General features: G+C 31.5%; 3 protein-coding genes across 3 annotated transcripts; 1 reads left to right on the top strand and 2 right to left on the bottom strand.

The window, feature by feature from the left end:
• Positions 1–535: 535 nt before the first annotated feature.
• LOC129918770 (histone H1-III-like) lies at positions 536–1894 on the bottom strand. Its single transcript, XM_055999482.1, has one exon. It carries the CDS (start codon positions 1771–1773, stop codon positions 649–651), a length of 1125 nt encoding a protein of 374 aa, XP_055855457.1. The 5' UTR covers positions 1774–1894; the 3' UTR covers positions 536–648.
• Positions 1895–4267: 2373 nt separating this feature from the next.
• LOC129917927 (DNA-directed RNA polymerase I subunit RPA1) lies at positions 4268–15498 on the top strand. The gene is made up of 17 exons (XM_055998158.1): positions 4268–4755; positions 4810–5179; positions 8240–8585; positions 8641–8999; positions 9070–9410; positions 9469–9692; positions 9765–9848; positions 10430–10600; positions 10662–10987; positions 11166–11326; positions 11400–11524; positions 11591–12521; positions 12584–12782; positions 14208–14352; positions 14419–14524; positions 14598–14752; positions 14821–15498. The coding sequence occupies exons 1-17, from the start codon at positions 4416–4418 to the stop codon at positions 15382–15384; spliced, it is 4947 nt and encodes a 1648-aa protein (XP_055854133.1). The 5' UTR covers positions 4268–4415; the 3' UTR covers positions 15385–15498.
• LOC129917930 (splicing factor YJU2) lies at positions 15402–20376 on the bottom strand. Its single transcript, XM_055998163.1, has 3 exons — positions 19881–20376; positions 19247–19815; positions 15402–15820 (listed from the first exon to the last, which is right to left on the bottom strand). Exons 1-3 carry the CDS (start codon positions 19902–19904, stop codon positions 15451–15453), a joined length of 963 nt encoding a protein of 320 aa, XP_055854138.1. The 5' UTR covers positions 19905–20376; the 3' UTR covers positions 15402–15450.
• Positions 20377–21863: the final 1487 nt, after the last annotated feature.

Below are 21863 nucleotides of genomic sequence, written 5' to 3'. Positions count from 1 at the left end.
TAAGACTAGGAACACACATGCGATTTTGATCGCGCTATTATTCAGTAGCAAAAATGGATCACAAGGATTTCAATGCCTGAGAACACACATGCTTCCCGCGATTAAAAATTTGAAAATTGTGTCTACACTCTACAGTCATTGAAATCGTTGTCATCTAATTTGCGACTGAATAATCGCGCGACCAAAATCGCATGTGTGTTTTTAGCCTAAGACTGACAAAAAAATACTAATTCACACCACCAAAGTCTTGGGTTAAAGACAGCAGTCAAACAGTTTAATTTACATCAATCCAAAGATTATTACCTTTTCTGTAGTACCTTGACTTCAAATAACCATATCCCAAATATTGAGAAAAGCACTGTATTTAAACCAGTCATCAGTCATGCCAATAAAAAGAATAATCTTTTTATTCATAAAAAAAAATCTTACTTCTCCAAACACAAATAGGTCACAAAGGTCATCATTTTCAAAAATGGCTATATTTAAAACAAATACAAAATAAGACACTGCGGAGAGATTAGAGATAAACAAACGATTAAATCAAAAATTGGTAAACTTTAATCAAAATAAATTACAGTAAAAAATTACACAACGCAAAAATAAATAAATAAAAAATTACGAAATAACAAAATTGGAGACTTTCAAGGATTATCTCTTTACTACTTTTGGCTTTGCCGAGTTGACTAAAGTTGCAATTGACTTTCGTTTTTTTGCAGGCTTAGCACCAGCTTTGCCTTTTGGTTGAACTTTAACCTTTTCAGGTGAACCTTCCGACGAAACGCTGCCATCCGACTCGTTTAAATCCTCCTCTTTAGTCACCTTAAGCCCCGTATCATTTTCTTCTTCTTCCATCTCTTCTTCTATTTCTTCTTCTATCTCCTCTTCTTCATCATCTTCTGAACCATTGGATCTATCAGATTCTTCATCAAACTCCTCCTCAACCTGAGCCTCTTCATCTTGATCAGAAAAAGGTTCCTTCACTTTGCTCTCAGGTGAGTCAGTTAATGAACCCTCCGAATCTGCATGTTCCATCACTGGAACCATTAGTTCTTCTTTCTTCTTCTTAGGTTGGGACTTTTTCTTCGTGGGTGGAATGTTTTCCTTGCCCTTCTTCTTGACTGGAGACTTGGCTTTCTTGGCACTTGTCTTTTTCTTTGCTTCAGGTTTCTCAGTTTCTACTTCTTGTTTCTTTGCAGGTTTTTTCTTGGTCACTTTGGCGCCTTCGGTTGTTTGCTTCTTTGCTGCAGCAGCTTTTAATTTTGGTTCTGCACCTGGCAATTTTAGAGCTGGAGCTTTCTTTTGTGTGGTGGCTGTCTTTGATTGTTCATCCGCTTTACTAGCTGACTTAGTTGCTTTCTTCACTGGAGCATCTTTTTTAGCTTTGGTTTCTTTTGGTTCCTTGCCTTCTGTTGTCTTTTCCTTCTTAGCTTTGGCTTCGGCAGCTTTCTTCGTGCTAGGTTTCTTTTTAGGTTTTGGTTCAAATTCTTTTAACGTTCCACGTGACAATTTAAATGAACCCGACAAGGAATTGCCTTTAGCTTGAACTAATCTCCCGCTTTCTACACTCTCTTTTATGTATTTTTTAATCAAATTTGACGACTTTTCTACATCCAATGAATATGTTGAAGCAATGAATTTTTTTATTGCTATAACAGAAGAACCCGTGCGTTCGTTCATCGTTTTTAATGCATTATCAACCATAGCTTGGATTTTGACCTTTGTTGGCTTAGAGATTGGTAAACTGACAGGTTGGTCTATTGGTTCATCGGTCATGATTTTAAATTTTTTTTAAATAAACACTTAAAACAAAAATATAATGGATTTAATAGTTTTGAAAAAAAAAAATAAAACTATAAAAGTATTAAACAGCAAGTATGTTTTATAAATAAGAACCGTTTGGTTACAAAAGCTTTCTGGTTTTATATATACAAAATAATGGACTAGAACTAGGTTTTTCTTTAAAGACAAGCTTTAGCTTAAGGCAGGGATGATTTCTCTCAAACGACAAGTTTGTTTACAAAGATTTTTGTATAGTCTATTGAATAGACCCTTTTGAATGGAACAAATTCGTTCATGAGTTCTTTTATTGCTGATTATGATTCTCTGGCCTAAAAGAATACTCCATTTCTGAGAAAACTGCAACACTGGTCGGTTTTCAGTTTTTTTTTTATTTAACTAGGAAACCAAGAATAACTTTGAAATGGTTCAAGGTTACTTTTCATAGAAAATTAAATTTTCTATCAAGTTAAGATGGTTAAAAAATTTTAAAAATTATTTTTTAATAAAATTTTAAAATTTTAAATTTAATTTTTAATGAAAAAAAAAAATAAAAAAATTGAGGATTTTATTATTTTTTACTAAATCAAGGGGCATTTTGTGTAGGAAGCCGGTACTTCCAAACTTTGTACTAATAAAATAAAGCAGGGGTAAAATTCTTTGATAGTATGTTATTTTTAATTTTTGTTTGTCAAGAAACGACTGAAATGTACCTATTCAAAAATTAGCACTTTTTCTGTATTTGTTACTTTTTTATTTGAAAGCAAGTTCTTAAAATTCTATAAAATCGTAATAATTAGTTAGTTTTAGACTTTTTAAGTAAACAGACCTCAAAGGATTATTAAATAGACTGTTTACAGTAAAACAATTTTGTTTCAAGTTTTAAGCTACTTTATTGAATCCTCATAAGTCTCTTAAATTATGAACAGGAAAGGAAATGTTTAACCTTCATCAATCTTCCTTAAAGACCACCAATTTTTAGAACAAAAATTCAAAAAATAATAAATATGTATCCCATTTTCGAAAATGTAATTTTTCCAAAAAAAAAAATTGTTTTTTTTTTATTAAAAATTTTTTTTTTTCAAAATTTAACGAGCATTATGCCATAAAGGTAGAGCGTTGAGACAAGAAAAAACCTACTTCTTATTTAATTTTATTTTATTCTATTTTATTTTATTTTATTTTATTTTATTTTATTTTATTTTATTTTATTTTATTTTATTTTATTTTATTTTATTTTCGTTTATTTTATTTTATTTTATTTTATTTTCGTTTATTTTATTTTATTTCATTTTATTTCATTTCATTTCATTTCATTTCATTTTATTTCATTTTATTTCATTTCATTTCATTTCATTTCATTTCATTTCATTTCATTTCATTTCATTTTATTTTATTTTATTTTATTTTATTTTATTTTATTTTATTTTATTTTATTTTATTTTATTTTATTTTATTTTATTTTATTTTATTTTATTTTATTTTATTTTATTTTATTTTATTTTATTTTATTTTATTTTATTTTATTTTATTTTATTTTCTTTTCTTTTCTTTTCTTTTCTTTTCTTTTCTTTTATTTTATTTTATTTTATTTTATTTTCTTTTATTTTATTTTATTTTATTTTATTTTATTTTATTTTATTTTATTTTATTTTATTTTCTTTTCTTTTCTTTTCTTTTCTTTTCTTTTCTTTTATTTTATTTTATTTTATTTTATTTTATTTCATTTCATTTTATTTTATTTTATTTTACTTTAGTGCAAGGAGGGGTATAAATCTGCCAAAAAATCCTGATCTGCAGATTTGATCGTAAATCAAAAATAAATCAATTTATTTTGCACAATGCAAAAAGAGGAGAAATTTGTGATTTGACAGATTAATTTTGTATTCGTTTGGTAAAAAAAAAAACAATTTTTGCTCTGTTTAACTACAATTAAGTAGTCGCAACAACAGTTTTTTGACAGATTTAGATCAAAAAATAAATTGATTTTTTTACCAAACGAAAACAGAAAACACCATACCTAAGATCAAAAATAAATTGATTTTTTTTTACCCGTGAAAGTCCCTATTAGATTCAGATTCAGAGGGGAAAAGGTGGAAAAATCTTAAATTTCATGATCTATTTGTTACTTCAGATTTTAAACAATGGATTTGAGATTCAAAATTCTGAATCTCAATTCTTATCAAGATTCATACATACAAGCACACGCACTTTCACACACACTCCTCCTGTTTGAGTTGTTTTATTTTAAAAATGTTTTTTTATGTGAACAGATTTCGTACACAATTACAAAACTAGATTTTATCTTCTATTTGCCAGTAAAATTCTAAGAATTTTTTACACAAAAATCTCAAAAGCAAATAGAAACTCCGACATACAAAAAAAGTATCAACAAAATTTCTATCCTTACTGTACAAATTTCCAATTCAGCGCAACAGCTGTTCAGCACGTGCACTCATCTGACGTTTTACATGACATATAAAAATTTAATTTGTGTTTTTCTTTTAAAACGACCGCATGTGTGCTGTCGTTTTTAATTTTCATTTAAACCAATTTTAATAGAAAATACTTTTAAAAATTTTAAACAATTTAAATTAATAAAACTCTCCTGCACTGAGTTCATGTAAAATTGATGCAAAATGAAAACCTACAATCGAGATACCGATATGATTCCCTCGGGCCTAGAGTTCGCAGTCTTCACCGGGGAACAAATAAAAAAGTTAAGTGTCGTAAAAATAATTACTGGCCTAACATTCGATCAATTGGGTCATGCATTTCCTGGAGGATTGTATGATTTGGCAATGGGATCTCAAGGCAGGTCAATTGATTCCTGTACGACATGCTTATCGAATGCCCATTGTCCCGGTCATGTGGGTCATATTGAATTGAATGCCTTGGTATTTAATCCGTTCTTTATGAGATTGGCTCATGATATTTTAAAGATTTATTGCATTAAATGCCACTCAATACAAATGAAAAGTAAGTTTTTCTTATAAATTAAACAAAAATACAAAACTTCCTTCTTTTTTTTAGGCAGAGAAGTAGAAATTCTAACACTTCAACTTCAGCTTGTCGATGCTGGTTATGTGATTGAAGCTCAAGAATTGGAGATTTTTAAATCCGAATATGTGTGTAACAATACGGAACAATTTGTTAAAGGCGAACACGGTGAAGTCACACATCCCCAAATTGCCCAAATGTACGAGTTGATTGCTAAAGGGACAAAAAACGCGTGTAATAACACTAAAACATCATGTAGTATACGCTCGGCATTGATTCATTCTGCTCTGCAATGTGGTGGCAAAACCAAAAAATGCATACATTGTACTAAGCCTTTGAAGAGAATGCGCTTGTTGGGTGGAAAGCTGGTCGTCTATGTTAGTAAATCTGATTTGGAAAAAAGGTATGTATAATTTGTTATTTTATTATTGTTTTTGAAAGTTTTAAGAATTCTTTTTGGCTACCCATCTCGCGACCTAAAGCTGAATCCACACTAGGTTGATCAACACTTTCAACATACGTTCCAAATCGACATACTGAACAGTTAAACTTTAAACATTTCCAAATTATTCTAACTGATGCATATATACGGTGACCATATTTTTAAAGTCCAAATAATGAACTAAAACAAGAAGTTAACCGAGTTTCTAACTATTGTTGTTTTTTATTTCAAATAAAAGTTGCGACAAAAAAGAAGTTGGGCGAAGCCGGCGAATGGCACGTACCAATGGGAGCCACACTGATTTTTGTGATTTTGTGACTGATTTTTGTTAGCCAAAACACAAACAAAATGCAAAAGCCTTAACTTTATAGTCCGTTTTCAATAGATCCCAAATGAGATAATTTTGCAAATTATCTCATTTCAAATGTATAGGAAATTTTTAGAATTTGGAATTCGAAATTAGAAAATTTGGGATGAAGACAGGCTTTTAATAGAGATCATTCTTTCCGGACAAAAAAAAAGAGTCATTGCCAGTGAAGACTTTAACAAAAATGTCTACCCACTTCACAAGGCATTTTTCCAAGGGGACACTTATTTAGTACAAATAGCGCGGGCTTAATTAACGAACCTCTGTGTAACCCACTTGATGCAGAGAAGGTGGTGATATTATTACTTTTTATTTAGTCTAATGCACCTCTTTTTAATTTCTCTCATTAAATACAAATAATAAAAATGTCGTTTATAACTGTATCATCATTTTGATTTCATTTATATTAATTTATTTTAATAAGATCTAAACATCCGCATCAGCAGTGGCCCGTTCTTTTATTAAATAAAGTTAACTTTGGTTGTTGTGTCAAAAAAATCGTATTTGTTTATGTTAGGTTTTGTTAGAAAATTTTAACTTTGATTTAGGAACGACTAATGTTACATTTTGTTGATCTGTCAAAACAAAATTTTTTGAGATCAATTTTATGAATGAATAAACAAGAAAGAATTTATTACTTTTAAATTGAATTCTAAGCAAATTGAAGCAAAAATATGCATTAAATAATTTCAAATTTGGAAACAAACAAAAAATTCTCTTCTCAGATCTTCCCCTCTCTTCCCCATTTAGTTGTGTTTGACAGATAAACATTGAAACTCAAGCCCAGAAGCTGAGTTGTAAAAAGTTACAAAATGTAACTATTTGACACTTCAACATTGGATTTAGGAACGATGTTGTGACGTTACGATGTTACATTTTGAACTTTTTTCTCATTTAGGAACGTTGAAAGTTAACTATTGTTAACAAAATCCTCATGCGAATCTGCATCCGCGGAGGTGAAAAAATCCACATCCGCAAGCAAAAACATCGCTAGTTCGCATTATCATTTTGTTGCAAAAATTCGTTTTTGTTTCAACAAAATTATAGATACTTAACGAAAAATGAACAGCTTTTGAAATAATGAACATTTTTATGTTTTTTAACACAAAATAATTCATAATGAACAGATCCTTCAAATAATGAACAGTTCATTATTATAAAGAGCACTCTGAGTCACGTCAATCAACTGCCACAAAAATCAGAGTTTCTCGGGTTTTATTTTACATCGAACACCTCAGAGCTTTACTTTCATCAGCTGATTTCTGTTTTGACATTTTTTTCTTTATTTAGATTCTTATTTCATGAATTTTGTGGAAAATCTTATGTCGAATTCCTTTCAATTTTTTTAATCGCCTCAAAAAAATCGTATTTTTGGTCTTAAAAAGGAACATGAAAACAGACCGAATTCTTTTTTCGATTGTATGTGTGTCATTTGACAACAATTTTTACACGAACGTCAAGCTGAAACCAAAACAATTTCTGCAAAATAAAACCAGAGATTCCTTTGATCAATAATTTTGTTTATTTTCTTCGGTAATATAGATTTATTTTAATCAGAATCAAAGGGAAATTGCAGTTATTATTAAGATCCGAGTGAAGATAAAATAGAAGGTTATTATTTTGGCCGTATGCTGTGGTTTTACAGAGAAAAAATTTTCTGACGACAATTACGAGAAGAAAAGTCACAGTAATTTGACTTTTTCACAAGAACTATGCCAGGAAAAAATATATTTTGATCGCACATTGTTTTTTTTTTATTTATTTCATATTTTTCCGCAATAAAAGTACGGAAAATCAGGAAATATAATGCGATTCTTTTTTTCTAAATACTTTTTATTACGGCTGTTCTAGTATTTGTTCGACTTTGAAAACGGAAACGAAAATTGAATTGAAAATTGAATGTTGGAGAATATTGTTACTCGGATTGAAAAAGACAAAAATTTGTCGGATTGTAGGTCCGATCGTTTTTCGAAACACCTATGAATTCAGAAAAGCTAAAATTTGAAAATGGGAGAAAATAGAATTCGAACGGAAATCAGAACAGCCGTGTATAATTTTGTTATAAAATGAAAAAAAAATGAGGTTCAAAATACGTTTTTGGGACCACAAAATAGTTTTTGGCTTTCTTCAAAATACTCAAAACGCATCGGTCCCATCATTATCAAAATAAACTGTGCAGGGGATAGTTCCTTTTGGTTTGGGAGATAACTAGTGCAGGGTTTATTACCGCGGGTGTTATTAGACTGCACGGACTTTTTACACTTCTACACTGATGGCTGTACTGCTTGTTCTCCCGGTAAAATCCGCGAGTCTAATGTGATGCCCCATATAAAAATACATATAAAAATCAAAGAAAATGTTTGACATGCAAATTTCACATTAAATTGCTTCTCAATATTTCCAACCAGATGGCGGCTATCCAACTGCATGTCCCATTAGGGTAATTCTTATTCGGGACAGTTTTTAAATCTGTGTCTGATAGAGATTGTCATCTTTCACTTTCAAGGTGACCATAATTTATGCTAACTAAATTATTTTTTCATTGTCCGGTTTGGTCCGACAAAAAGTCATCTGTAAAAGCTGTCCTTTTTTTGTTTATTAAAATTGTAATTTTATTACTTTACTTTGGTTATTATTATTTTCTGTCTTTTCAGCTCCTCTGGAGATCAAATGATCAAAGCTGGACAAAATAAAGTTGTTCTAGCTGACGAATGCCGGCAATATTTACGTGATATCTACAGCAAAAATCCAATTCTATTGAAACTTCTCTTTCCCATTCTTAAGTCGTCCGACGAACTGGAATATCCAGTTGATTCAATTTTCATGAATATAATACCAGTTACTCCACCCAAATCACGCCCAACTAATATGGTCAACAATATGATCATCGAACATTATCAGACAACTATCTACAAAAGTATTGTCGAGCAAAATAGTGCTCTGAGAGCTATTATGATTAAAATAAAAAGCGAAGGAGCCCCTTTGAAAAATGATGTCTTGGTAAATTATAATTCTATCAAGTTTTATTCCTAAATTACCGTTATTTTTCTTAAAGGCAGTATATGAAAGTGCAAAAGGTTCAACACCATTTGAAAAAATGTACTTTGCGTGGCAAAGCCTGCAAGCTCAAGTGGATCGCCTTCTTGATACAGGTTCACTTCCTACCTCAGATAATGCGCAAGGTTTGAAGCAGCTTCTTGAAAAAAAGGAAGGTTTAATTCGTAAGCATATGATGGGAAAACGTGTCAATTACGCTGCTCGTACTGTCATCACTCCTGATCCAAATATCAATGTCGAGGAAATTGGAATTCCAGATATTTTTGCCCGAAAACTATCATTTCCAGTTCCGGTGACTCCATGGAATGTGGCAGAACTTCGAAGACTTGTTATGAACGGACCAGATAAATATCCAGGGTGAGTTTTTAATTACATTTGATTTAGCAAAGGTTTCTTATATCTTAAATGAAAATTTTTATTATTTCAGAGCAAACTATATTGAAGATGAAAAAGGTTATACAGTTTTGATTCCACCAAATGATGCAATTAAACGCGAAAGTATGGCTAAACTTCTTCTCAATACTACTGGTAAACGACCGAAAATAGTTCATCGACATGTTCTGAACGGAGACATGCTCTTGTTGAACCGACAACCTTCGCTTCATAAACCTAGTATAATGGCACACAAAGCTCGTGTATTGTGTGGAGAGAAAACATTCCGTTTGCACTATTCCAATTGTAAATCATACAATGCCGATTTCGATGGTGACGAAATGAATGCTCATTTTCCGCAGAGTCAGGTTTCGCGTTCTGAGGCTTATCATTTGGGTACGATTTTTTTTGTATTACTCATTCTTTCAAGAATATTTATTTCAAATATTTATAGCGAATGTTGCTAGCAATTATATTGTTCCCAAGGATGGAACTCCATTGGGAGGATTAATTCAAGATCATGTTATCTCTGGTGTAAAATTATCGATTAGAGGCAGATTTTTCAATAAAGAGGATTATCAGCAATTGGTTTTCCAAGGTTTATCACATTTGCAAGGAAATATCAAACTTTTGCCACCGACAATTTTAAAACCAATGGTCTTGTGGTCTGGAAAACAGGTAATTTTATTGCACAAAATGGTGAAAAGAAAAATATATGGATGTTGATTCTTTTTTGTATTTGCATTCTAGATCCTTTCGACGATACTTATCAATATCATACCTAAAGGCTATGATCCGATTAATTTGTACTCCAACGCAAAGATTGATATAAAGGTAAATTTAATTCTCAAAAACCTCATTTTTAAATGAAGTCTTCTATATAATAGAGCAATTCGAAACGTTAACATTATGTAGGTCTCGATCTATAAACAGTTATACTTGTATAAGAAAAGGCTGTGCTTATTCTTTGAAGTGGATGTTCAATATCTTTGTCATCTCGAACCATAGGGATTAAGGAATTCTTCTCGCCTTTACGCGATTTTAGCTTTGTTTATTCTTTCTGTAGAAAAATGGGAGAAGGTAGAGGTAGAGCTTTAAGAGAGATTACCGTATGGATCTTCAGTTGTATGGGTGTATGTGGCAACGCAATGAAAATAAACCCAACGAACATCTTTTTCTCTCAAGTTTGGTGTTCTTTAATCGTGGCAGTTAGAGGAGATACATTTCCATATTGATGTTAGAGCTTAAATTTGAAATTATTTTTTTAATAGGTCTTCTTTTAGAAACATTAGGGATTTGATTTTCAAACGAAAATTTGGTGAGGCGAATTTAAAAAGTTAAAGAGACTAACATGAAGTCAACTTTCAACTAACCATTCACAGAAGCAACATCTTAAAGTTTTATTTCATTTTCAGGATTGGAACATGGCGCAAATCAGAAACTTTAAATATGGTGGAACACCATTAAAACATTGTGAAATGACAGAGAGTGAAGTTGTTATAAGAAAGGGAGAGCTACTAATAGGTGTTCTCGATAAGAAACATTACGGGGCTACACAATACAGTCTTGTTCACTCCATGTATGAGGTAAATTTGATTAATTTCTAAATATAAAACCAACAGTTATTAATGTAATAATTTATTTCAGCTCTATGGAGGTGATGTATCTACCCGCCTACTTACCTCCTTTACAAAAGTATTCACCAGCTTCCTTCAACGTGAGGGCTTCACTTTAGGTGTACAAGATATTTTAGTTACGTCGACTGCTGATGCAAAACGTCGAAAAATTATTAAAAATTGTCGACAAGTTGGAAATTCTGCTGTTGCTGCAGCCCTTGACCTAGATCCCGATACACCACATGATGTATTGGCAGCAAAAATGCAAGAGGCCTACTTAAAAGATCCGAAATTCCGTATAATTCTGGACAGAAAGTATAAATCACTGTTGGATGAGTACACAAATGAAATAAACAAGTATGGAAATGTTATAAGACAGTCGGGGCTATTCTGCTATTGAAACAATTTGTTTATTCTACATATTTAACTGTCATGGCGCGATTTAATCGTATTTTATAGGATAATTATTGGAATATCAGAATGCCTTTTTTTAAATTTGAGATAAGTTCTAAATGTGTTTTAAATATATTTGCAGAGCTTGTCTGCCAGAAGGTTTGATCACTAAATTCCCGGACAATAACCTGCAATTGATGGTTCTTTCCGGTGCCAAGGGTTCGACAGTAAACACTATGCAAATTTCTTGTCTGTTAGGGCAAATTGAATTAGAAGGCAAACGTCCCCCTTTAATGATATCAGGTAATTTAAAATAAATTAATTTAAACATAAATTTTACGAACTAAAATACCATGTTTTTTTTTAACGTTTCTAGGAAAATCTCTTCCGAGCTTCACATCGTATGAAACATCTCCGAAATCAGGTGGATTTATTGATGGACGTTTCATGACAGGCATCCAGCCACAAGATTTCTTCTTCCATTGTATGGCTGGTCGTGAAGTAACTTAATTAACCTTACCAAAATCTAGGCTTCTTCTTATTTATTAATTCTTTTTTTTTTTTCAGGGTCTTATTGATACAGCTGTAAAAACCAGTCGTTCTGGATATCTTCAACGTTGTCTAATCAAACATTTGGAAGGCCTTAATGTTCACTACGATTTAACTGTACGTGACAGCGATAACAGTGTTGTACAATTTCTGTATGGTGAAGATGGTATGGATATTCTAAAGTCAAAATTCTTCAAAGACAAAGTTACCAAGTTCTTAAATATGAATTCTTCGGTTATTCTTCGTCCAAGTGAATTGGAAATTATAAAAGACGAAGAAGCTTTAATTCCAGTAGAAAAACATACAAAAAAAGTTCGATCATGGCAAAAGAAGAATTCAACTAGAAACCGAAATATGTCAAGCTTTACTAGTTTCTCCAAAGAACTTCGTGATGAAGTTGTTGTTGATAATCCAAATGAACTTAATAAAACCACTGGACGCTTAAAGATCGATGAAGCTATAATAACTCTATGGAAAAAAGCAGACAACGAAGCTAAGGAAAAATATAAACATAAATGTGGCCCTTGTCCGGAACCCACAATCTCGAAATTTAAACCAGACAATTTTTACGGATCAATTTCGGAGAATATTGAAAAAATAATTCAACAATTTGGTGAAACGAAACCGAAACGCAAACATATCATGAGAGATATTATGTATGTTAAAAGTATGAAAGCCCTTGCAGCGCCTGGTGAGCCTGTTGGACTGCTGGCAGCTCAATCTATTGGTGAACCTTCAACTCAGATGACACTGAATACTTTCCATTTTGCTGGTCGTGGTGAAATGAACGTTACACTTGGTATTCCGAGATTGAGAGAAATTCTTATGATGGCGTCGGCAAATATAAAAACTCCTTCAATGGATATTCCAATTTTGCCAAATCAAAATAAAAGTGCTGATAAATTAAGAATCAAGTTGAATCGTGTAACTTTATCTGATGTTCTTCAATGTAAGTTGATTTTATTATTATTTTTGACACACAAGTATTAATAAAAGCTTATTTTGTTGTAGATGTAAAGGTCAAGATCTCATTGACTTTGACTCCAGAAAGAGCAAATCGCTATTCAATCCACTTTCAGTTTCTTCCGCGCGAAGCCTATCAAGAAGACTTTATTGTGAAACCGAAAAGAATTCTCAAACATATGACAGAGAATTTCTTTAAGCAGCTCTTCCGTTCTATCATCAAATCAGGAAAAGATAAAAGTTCTGTGTGAGTATTCATAGAAATAGAATTTTGCCTCTTCTTTCAATTTCAGATTTAGGGAATGTACCAGGAAAACTTTTAGCGATTCAACCCCTGAATGATATTATTATTTGTAGAATACTAGAATTAGACTTCCTTCACTTATGTGTTACAGATTAGTTGTTGTTTTTTTTTAATAGATCCTCGGCAAAAAGAAAAGAAAGAGAGATCCCAGATTCTATAAAATTCCTCCACAACGCTTGTCACAAAGAACAATTATATCGTTTAGCCTGGAACCTTTATCTACGGAACAGGTGTTATTTTCATCTATAGTATGCTGGTTTGATATTGGGCAGGTTCAGAACCTTAAAAGTAAGCCAAGTTTCACGTCTCTGATTAGTTAAAAAAAAAATCCTTCCAAAATAGGTTATTTTATTGGAAAGTTTGCTGGGAAGTCGGCAGGGAATTAAAACTTTTTTTTTATGAGGTTGATCTGATTCAGACGTATTCATAATCCGACAAATTTGGTATTGCAACGGGACCGATATCAATTTTATTACTAATCATCTTTTCTGAAAACTACGACTTGCTGATTTTTGGTGTCCTTCTTTAAGCTCTACTAATTTGTTCATCATGCTTAAGATCTCCTTCCAACTAAATTCTTACGAGAAGTTTAATATTTTGAGTAATTCCATAGAATCGCCCTGGGATACTTCCAAGAACTAGACTATTTCCTGTATTGCAATTGGCCAAAATATGGTTTACTTGTGTTTGCAGAATTTCAATGTGGCACTGTTTTTTAGGCCAAGAATGTCGAAATGTTGCGTTCTTCTGGTTTCGTCTTTGATTTCTATATCTTTTTCACTTCTTATTGCATACATTTGATTTTTAAGTTCGTTAGGTCTTTCAAGATTTACATATAAGTAAAGGTATTACTTATATGTCTCTCTTTAAAGAAGCATTCAGTCTCCATGAAAAGCCCCCTTATCTGGCCTTTAGTTGTTGGTGATTTTATTGCGAAAATAATCTGTATCTTTACTTGCCCATGTTTCTTGAGGAAGCAAAAACTACTTCTTTCCTGTCTATTCTTACAATACTGGATTTAATTCGATGGACGCAAATTCTGGGCCGTTTATTGTTCTCAGTCTTTGAGAAAGTTGTCACCGTTAATGTAGACTTACTGAGTTATCTTTAAATAAAGATAACTACTAAAATATGGTGCAGTGGATCTAGTTCTTGACTGCTAACCTTGAGGTTCGAGCTCCAGCTTAGGCAAAATTCTTCTGCAATTTGCTTTTAAAAAAGACGATAGGTCTTAATGCATATAGTTAAAATTAAAAAAAAAAAACACTTGATTTGTCTTCTCATTTCAATTGCTTTCCTCTTCTTTTTCCATAGAGATGATTATTTTCTTATTCCTTTCAAGTTTAACATTGTTTGATACCTTTTTAGTATCCTTATCGATGATGACAAACCCAAGAAGGTAGGCGCATTGGCAAAAAGGTTTGACGAAGATGAAGACGAGGATGAAGGTCCCAAGAAATCTAAAAAAGATGCACAAAACGCCGATGATGAGTCCTCGGATGACGATAATGCAGTATGAGTCATATACAATCTATTCATTTCGTTTGCCATTAATTAATTTTTTTTAATTAATTTCCAGAACGCTGATGATGATGACGCCACCGGTATCAAACTTAAAAGCAGAAAACAAGACGAAACAGAATACGACGACCCAGAAGCAATTGAAGAGATTGAGGATGCAAATGGTTTGTGGAGAAAAAATAAATCCACCATGAAACAAGAACAACCATTTAATATTGATTTTACTTTTATTTACAGAAGTGGAAGAATCAGTAATTGGCGATGATCTAGACGAAAAAGAGGAAGAAGAGTCACATGAAGACGAGACTGTCTCAAAGGTCCTAAGTAATGACATGGTCAATGGCTATGTTTATGATAAAGAAAAACATTTATGGTGTAAACTAACTTTTGATGTAAGAGATTTTTTTTTAATAATTCCCAACTGGTTAATTATCATACAATCAAATTTTTCTTTTTTCAGTTGCCAACAAGATATCGTAAACCAGATATTGCAAACATAATCAAAGAACTTGCTGATAAAGCAATTATCCATCAAGTTCCAAAAATCAAACGAGCCATTTTGTATAAAACAAACGAAGAATTACTCCTCAAGACTGATGGAATCAATATTGTTGAAATGTTTAAGCACAATAAGATTCTGGATGTCAATAGAATATATTCGAATGACATTCATGGTATAGCCGCAACTTATGGCATTGAAGCAGCAGCAAAGGTAATTGTAAAGGAAGTTCAAAATGTTTTTAAGGTCTATGGAATCACAGTAGATCCAAGACATTTATCGCTCATTGCCGATTACATGACCTTTGATGGAACATTTAGGCCTATGAGTCGTAAAGGTATGGATGACTCATCTTCGCCCCTGCAGCAAATGTCCTTCGAATCGTGTTTGCAGTTTTTAAAATCAGCTGCAATATCCGGCCGATGCGATGAATTTAATTCACCCTCAAGTCGACTTATGGTTGGATTGCCTGTGAAGAATGGAACTGGTTGCTTCGATTTGCGAACCCAATTTTCGAATAAATAAGTAAATGGACAATAACATTGTGTACATAAGATTTGTTGTTATTATTATAAATATTTTTAATAAATGCTAATCCGATCCATCAGAGCTATCTGAATAGGCGGATAGAAGAGACAAGCCACCAATTGTTTTTGATGATGTTGATGGTGTAGGTACAGGTTCTGTTGTGACAGGTTTTGGAGTAGGAATCGGTGTTGTTTCCTTCTCACGAGGCTTAACTAGAACAAGAGGCTGCTTTCTTTTTACTACCAAACCTTTGAGAGATGAGGAGGATGCACTTCTTCCAGCAAAACTCGCTTCAGCAGGTGGTCCCATAGCAGGTTTGGTCTTTTTCTCGGCTGGCTCTGTTGATTCAGTCTTTTCTGGTTTTATATCTTCTATAATCTCCTCAACAATAATCTTTTTCCCATCAAACTGTTTATTTTTGAAATTCACACTCCTAGAAAAATAAATAAAATACAAATTGTAAAATACTGCCCTAATTTCACTAGAGGAGTGCCGTAAAGCATGCAATTTGTAAAATCTCGGAATCTAGGGAAAGTCAACCTGTATAAAGAGTGTGGGACTACATTATTAAAAGCTCAAATAGGAAGGTTAAACAAAAATTGATAGCTCTCGATTACAACAACAATTTAATTATTATAGCCATTCAATATAAAAACATCCAATGGAAATTGTTAGCCCGTTTTAGGTTTTGCAAGATATCTTTTTGTTTAAAATGGCATTCTAAAGCTTATAAATAATAGTTTTTGAGAAATTATTAAAAAATCACGTATTATTTATCCCTGGGGCCCAATTCCGCGAGAGTGAGTTTTTCTCTGCCTTGTTTCTAAGGCAATTTACACATTTTTTCGTGTACACAGATGAATTCACTCTTGCGGAATTGGGCTAAAAACAATTTTTGAAAATCTGTTAATTTTACTATATTTTTGTGGTATTTGACTGACCCCAAAACTTAGGATATTATTTCTACTTAGCTGAAACTTAACAAATATTGAATATATTATTCAAATTAAATAATATTATAAATCTTAATCGCGATGGTTGTACAACTTGTGCATAAGTTTTAAGCTCAAAATGTTGAGTTTTTTTGAAAAGAAAAACCATTTTTATGCTATGTTTTCTCACCGTTTGAATAAATATAGAATTATGAAACTTTCAGTGTATTTAGTTCAAATCCAGAACTATTAGTTCTGAGAATAAAAGTTGTGTTATTTGTATATCTTCTAAATTCACCGCTTGCGTAAAAAACAACAAAAATACTAAAAAGACAAAATAAACCCCTATGTAATGCTATGATTCACTATGTTCGAATTGAGATAGAAACATGAAATTCAAAGTATATTTAAGTCTTGTCCTTATTTATAAACCGAACGCTTATTTATAAACCAACTTAAACGACAAAAACACTAAAGAAGCAAAATAAAACCCTATTCAAAGCTATATGATTTCACTATGTTTGACATAAGATAGAAACATGTGTGTATTTAGTTCGTATTCTTAGATATAATTTTTTTTTACAATTCAAATAATCCTTTAAGTCTACAGCTACCGAAACGATATGTTTAAAGAAATTTCATCACATTATAGGTAGAATAACCTCAAAAGTGTAAAAAAAAAATTACAGTAATATTTCAAAAACGAGAGTAAAAAAAAGTATTTAAATTTTCTAACAGTAATATTTAAAAAACGAGAGCTGATTGGGTTTTTTTTTACTTCGGATTCAAGTTCAACACACATTGTGTTATATATCAGGCGAACGTTGTCCCGCCTTAGAGAAAATTAATGAGCAGGTTTTTTATTTTTCAATTTTTTATAACGAGGGTACAGTTGTCTCCAGCAGCCGGCCACCTTTCAGAAAAATCCGTGTAACTAGTTATTTCGTAGGATTTATTCCACATTTTTTATCTTATGCTGTTCTTTTAAATGTCTCTCCTAAAGTTACAATATTCTTATTATTTTTGTTAGTCAGTGTTCCTCGAAAAAATATGTTTTTGTGCCGTGATCCAATCTGGTAAGGCTTGTTTTATAATTTTAGTGCCGAAACCACTATCTTAATTAGCGTTTTTTGTAAACAATTTCCGAGTTAATGCTTTGAAATGTTTGTTTTTTCTTATTAAATTATATTTATTATTCTTCAATTAAAATAGGTTTTAAATAGAAAAAAGATGAAAATTTTGTTAATTTTGAGGGGGTCGGAGAGAGAACATAAAAAAAGCTTTGAAATTTAAGGGTGTCTTTTATTTATAAAAGTTTAAAAAATTGAAACAAATAAATACATGTTTGAATCATTTGATGTTACTACTTATTAATATTCAAAATTGTTTCTAAGTTCTTAAAAACAAAAAATTTAAACAAAAAACATTCAATTTATTTAAGCTTGACCTAATAAAGTCAGTGGCCGGAGATGGGACATTAGATGACCGAAAATAGGAAAAAATGAAATAAATTAAGTACATTTTATTTCAAAAATTATTCAAAAATTTTGATATTGACGTTTCTGTGCTTTATTTTATATAAAAAAAAAATCAGTTGCTTCTAGCAACCCTATGAACAAAAAAAAAAAAAATGATATATTTTAAGAATTCTCTGTTGGTCATGTATTTTGTGCATGGGTTGCACTCTTCTGTGAAATACCTTGTGATACACTACATTTTTAGTTTTATTATCAATCGCATGAACAAATAATGCAGATGATCTTCTGACACATGAACACTGATCATGCGAAATAAAATTGTGCCCATGGTCAGATTCAGACCACAAATTTTCAAAGATTGCCCTTTTGACTTAATGGTAATGGTGAAAATGGATCGGAAATTGAAGTTGTTTAAACACAATTTGCATATTTTTTTTTTTTTTTGATAAATATTTTTTTTTTTGATAATATTTTTTTTTTTATTTAATATTTTTTTTTTTTTTTGATAACAAAATTTAAACCATTACTTAATTGATTTAATTTAAAACAAATGTTATTTATTTATTTTTAAATATCATCAGTAGGAACTTTCACCGGAAAGTTACCTACAACACGTAACTTAACTTCGAGAAAGATAAATTGCTAGATAAGTTCCATCTGAACTAAGTTGCAATCGGGAGGAGAAGGTGGTTTTAGTGGTTAAGAGTCCCACATATCTATGGGCACGCGTTTTCCGGTCCTCATAGAATCTTTTGAAGATTTCAACACCTTTTACATCAATTTACAAATTACTTACCACCAAACGCGTTTCGTTGCACGTTTTTGTTTGGTTTATGTCCCGAATATTGATTATTACGGAGGCAAATTAAAATGACACCTATATGGCTTCAAACATGAATTTTTTTCTCAAAAACCCATCGCCGAAACTTGCTATGCCTATTCTTAAGTTCAAATTATAAAGTGTTTTTTATGCAAAACTAATTTCAGGGAAGTCAGGTTGTCTTGGTTTTAGTTCCATAATATCCAGCGTCAAAAAATACCCTAAGATCATGTGCCATAAGCTCAGATTTTTTTTTTAATGATGCGGTTTGCTTTTTTTAGACAAAATGCACATGATGTACAAATGTACTTGTGCATGGTGAATCTGGGTGGTAACATAAAATACTTTTTATCTTTGATAGGTCTTTGATTTGGATGCATAAAATGTGAAATTCTTGCACCGCCTAGTGAGCTTATTCCTCAACAAAATGCATTAACAATGCAGTTTTTTTTTTTAAGTATCCTATGTCCTTCCCCTGGTCCTAAGCTACTTCTCCACAAATTTTATAAATAGTGTTACTGACACGACTTTCTATCATATATACATTAAAAACACATTTCCAAAGGTTGTATTAAGATTCATTGACTTTTCCTTCCGAAGTATAAACCTTACGGCACGGGAAAACTTACTTTATGAATTCTTCGTCTTCTCGTTCTTGCCTCTCAAGACGTTCCTTTTCCGTTTCGACAGTGTTGTATTGCTGCAACATAGTCTCATAGTCAACACTCTGTTGTCGTCTATTTAAATCTCTCAATTCCTCCAGAGATTCCAATAATTCAATTTCATTCCTCGACTGTTGCGTTCGATTCTCAAGCAACTTCATTGGATTATTTGCCTCTTCTTCACGTAGTTCTTCTTCCTCCTTTCGAGCTTGTTCTTCGGCCAGCTTTAAAGCCATAAAGTTACGAGTGGCACCAGCTTCTATCTCATAGTCAGTATTCTTTGGATCAGTTTTGAATGAAATCTCCTGCAGACATCGAGTACATTTTATATAGAAACGATATATTCGAATGCCGAGATAGGTTTCATTTTCGACGTCTTCTTTGCGAGCATTGAATTTTTTACCTTTGTAAATATATTCACCGCATGTTTTGCAACGCATATTAAATGGAGCCATCAGACGAACAGTGTATTGGCGGTTTTTAGCCAATTTCATACGAGGTATTTTCGATGGATCGAAATCTGGTGGGTAGTATTTCTAGAAAGGAAAAAGTAATTTTTTATAATTTATGATTATAAAATGAAGCTATATTATTTACTTACATTTAGAACTTTTCTTTCAGACATTTTTGTGTATTTTAATTAAATAATTTATGATTTTAGAAATAAAACGTTTTACACGAGAGAAATTTTGATAACAAAAACTAAAAATTATCTGTCAATTTTGTCTAATGTCATTTTGACAGTTTAGTTGCAACTTTGGGTTGAGTGCTGCCAATTTTTTTAATTTTAACGTATGTTACTCGTTAAAATGAAAAAATCGATTCGTTATTAATAGCGGATTTTTAAGGCTTGACCACACCGGAAAGGTATGCGGTAGCGGTACAGATACAACGGTACGTAGGTAGTTCTTAAGATGTAAATATAGCTGCACGTTTACTCAAACGCATTTCCTTACGAGTGAAGGCTCAACTACATTGGGCGCATTCACGAATGTAGTGAACCATTTGTAAACTCTTTTGCACAAAACAAAATGCGATAGTGAGTGTAATGACCTGTAATTCTTTAGAAATAATTAATAACAAACACAACTATTCGGTTGACAATACAAAACTAAAAAGTATTTATTATTTTTCAATAACAAAATCTTTCACTATGACTACACAGTATATATTTATTAATTACTTTGAAACCTTAATCAATATGATACAGTGTATCTTCTACTGACAAGGTCGCCACAGTGAGAAAAAAATGTTTTTACTTTTGTACTTTTAAAAAAATTGGTGAATGTAGTTAAAAATAACGTTTTACCTATATTTGTTGTACATATCTCATAAAATTAATTAATTTCATTACGATAAGGACGTGTCCATTTGAGACATTCCTAAATAGAGAAATTTTACTTTCGAACCTTTAAAAAAAGAAAGCTTCGAAGAATAAATAAAATAAAAAGAGAGTATTTGGATTTACAAAAAAAAAAAAAACTAACAAACAATTTTTTTTAAAACGTTACATAAATAATAAAATAGTTTTTCTAAGCAGATATTAAAATGATGGAAATGTATAGGACACAGGATCAGCTGATGTTACAGAACTTTTATTTAAAACGATATACCTAAATTCAAACTGAAAATTTTAAAATATTGATTTCAGAAAAGTTGATTGATTTTAAACAAAAATAGGCCAGATTATTTTGTTTGACCTAAAGCCTGTTACGCTGCTCGCGCTAAATTTTAGCCAAGATAAAATTCCCATACAAGTTATCGATAACTTGTATGGGATCCATTTTAGCTCAACTAAAATGTTTCGATAATTTGTATGCAAGCTAAAATTTAGCGCGAGCAGCGTACCAGGCTTAAAGAAAAAATGTGCATAAACCCAAAACACTAGCTTGTTGCATCCATTAATGGAAATTAACAAAAATCTAGTTTAGGGAAAAAGAAAACAAAAATGCTTATTTTTGATAAAAATTGACGAAATTGGATTTCACCAATAAGGTCCAGCTTTTGAAATAAAAAATATTTTTTGTACCATTATTAAGCTGTATCTCTGTCTTATACTACGTTTCCACCTACCCTAAATCCGAGATTTATTTAAGTAGATTTAGAAAAAAAATCTCGGGATTTATTCTAAATCTCGGATTGAAAGTAGGTAAAAATGTTGGATTTAGGGTAGGTGAACCTAAATCCGAGGTTTAGCTAAGTGGATTTTGAATAAATCTCGAGATTTATTCTTACTTAGCTAAATCTTAGATTTAGGACAGGTGGAAACATAGTATTAGGGCCTGTTTGTTCACAGTCGATTATCTTTTAATCAAGGATTATTCCTTAGAAAAATCCTTGGTTAAAAGATAATCGAGTGTGAACAACCCGGCCCTTAGAATTTTTTTTTAATTTATCACTTTCTCGCAAGCAAATCAGTCGATTTTAATTGTACAGAACCATTTGATTAGGCGTAATAATAAAATTTAAAAAAAATGCCATACTTCGTTTGTAAGCCAAAACCTTTTAAAAAGATGTTTTCGCAATATAAAAATCAAATTTTGGTTTGGTTTTAATATTTATTCATATTATTAAATTCAAATTA

The sequence above is a fragment of the Episyrphus balteatus genome, chromosome 4, assembly GCF_945859705.1.
Source record: "Episyrphus balteatus chromosome 4, idEpiBalt1.1, whole genome shotgun sequence".
NCBI classification, from domain to species: Eukaryota; Metazoa; Arthropoda; class Insecta; order Diptera; family Syrphidae; genus Episyrphus; species Episyrphus balteatus.
Note: the sequence above shows the minus strand (reverse complement) of the source record. Positions and strands in the feature narration are given on the sequence as shown.